Here is a 1,073-nt window from a genome sequence, read left to right on the forward strand (position 1 = left end):
TAGACACACAATATATTTCAGCTCTGTAACAAATAAGATGGTCTCATTGTACCTCCTTTAAAAAACTAAATTTCCGGTGATGAAGAGAGGTTGGTAGAAGTAGTTTTCAAGAAGACATTGATGCGGTAATGACAGTTCCACATTATATAAACTTTAATAGGCATATCTTAGATTGTTGATGCGTGCTAAAGTTGTTATCCTTTTCACCATTTCAGCTAGGAGATGTGTGGCAAGATGACGGTGAGATGTGTGAATGCCTTGCAGAAGACACGATCGTCTGTGAAGGTAAGATTACTTAAAAAGATTAATAAAGATTGCAAAATTAGCCGCTAATTATTCAATAATATGACATTATTTTGCTGTATGAGATTTCGAAGGCTTGCTGGTTGATAAACATAATGGAAGTTGTGCTCATATCAGTAGTTGAACGAGTTTTAAAATGATGAACAGAGGATACTCATAACCATGGACAACATGACTCTCAATATGTTCCGTTTTTTAGGATTAACCCGGACAGACCTGTGTGCAAGGCCAGGTAGGTATTAACACTCATTGCTGTGATGATACAACGTATTTTTTTGATCTTTTGAACTGGATGTGCTATGGTCTTGATTTTTGGATGGCAGAGAGCTTATGTTACTTTTTTATGCCACCGGAGGAATCTGCTTGGAGATTAGTATATTTGATAGTATATTAGTATTAGTATATTAGTAGGTTGCTCTGAAACTGCAGGGGCATTTTCTTGGTCAAAATCTTGTAAGGAGGATAACTGAAGAAGGGAATGGCAAATTTACATGACATTTGGTATGTAGGTAGCTTAGACAGAGATGCACATCATGAAGTGCAAATTATGCAAACTGATTCTTAATTTGCATATTAAATGAGGAAAATTTGTATTTGCAGTGTTTCCTTAAGATAATTCAAATACACGCAACATATGTAGTTTGTGACAGGTGGAACATTATCAGATACCAATTATGCAAATAAGACCTTCATTTGCATAACTAATGCAAAAGGGCCATAATTCATGGATGTTGTAATATAAATGAGTGTAGTAACCAGCGTAGGTTATT

The 1,073-nt window shown here is 35.3% G+C and overlaps 2 protein-coding genes across 2 annotated transcripts in view; both read left to right on the plus strand.

Annotated features, from left to right (window-relative positions):
* Positions 1-238, plus strand: part of LOC118421168 (IgGFc-binding protein-like) — a 21,050-nt gene extending 20,812 nt beyond the window's left edge. Inside the window, exon 9 of the mRNA XM_035828329.1 lies at positions 216-238. Coding sequence (XP_035684222.1) covers positions 216-238 — 23 coding nt within the window. The remainder of the gene's footprint in view (positions 1-215) is intronic.
* The window catches only part of LOC118421590 (mucin-6-like), a 9,807-nt gene continuing 8,954 nt past the window's right edge, over positions 221-1,073 (plus strand). The window contains exons 1-2 of the mRNA XM_035828939.1: positions 221-285; positions 503-535. Coding sequence (XP_035684832.1) covers positions 246-285; positions 503-535 — 73 coding nt within the window. The 5' untranslated portion in view covers positions 221-245. The remainder of the gene's footprint in view (positions 286-502; positions 536-1,073) is intronic.

The sequence above is a fragment of the Branchiostoma floridae genome, chromosome 8 (genome assembly GCF_000003815.2).
Source record: "Branchiostoma floridae strain S238N-H82 chromosome 8, Bfl_VNyyK, whole genome shotgun sequence".
NCBI lineage: Eukaryota > Metazoa > Chordata > Leptocardii > Amphioxiformes > Branchiostomatidae > Branchiostoma > Branchiostoma floridae.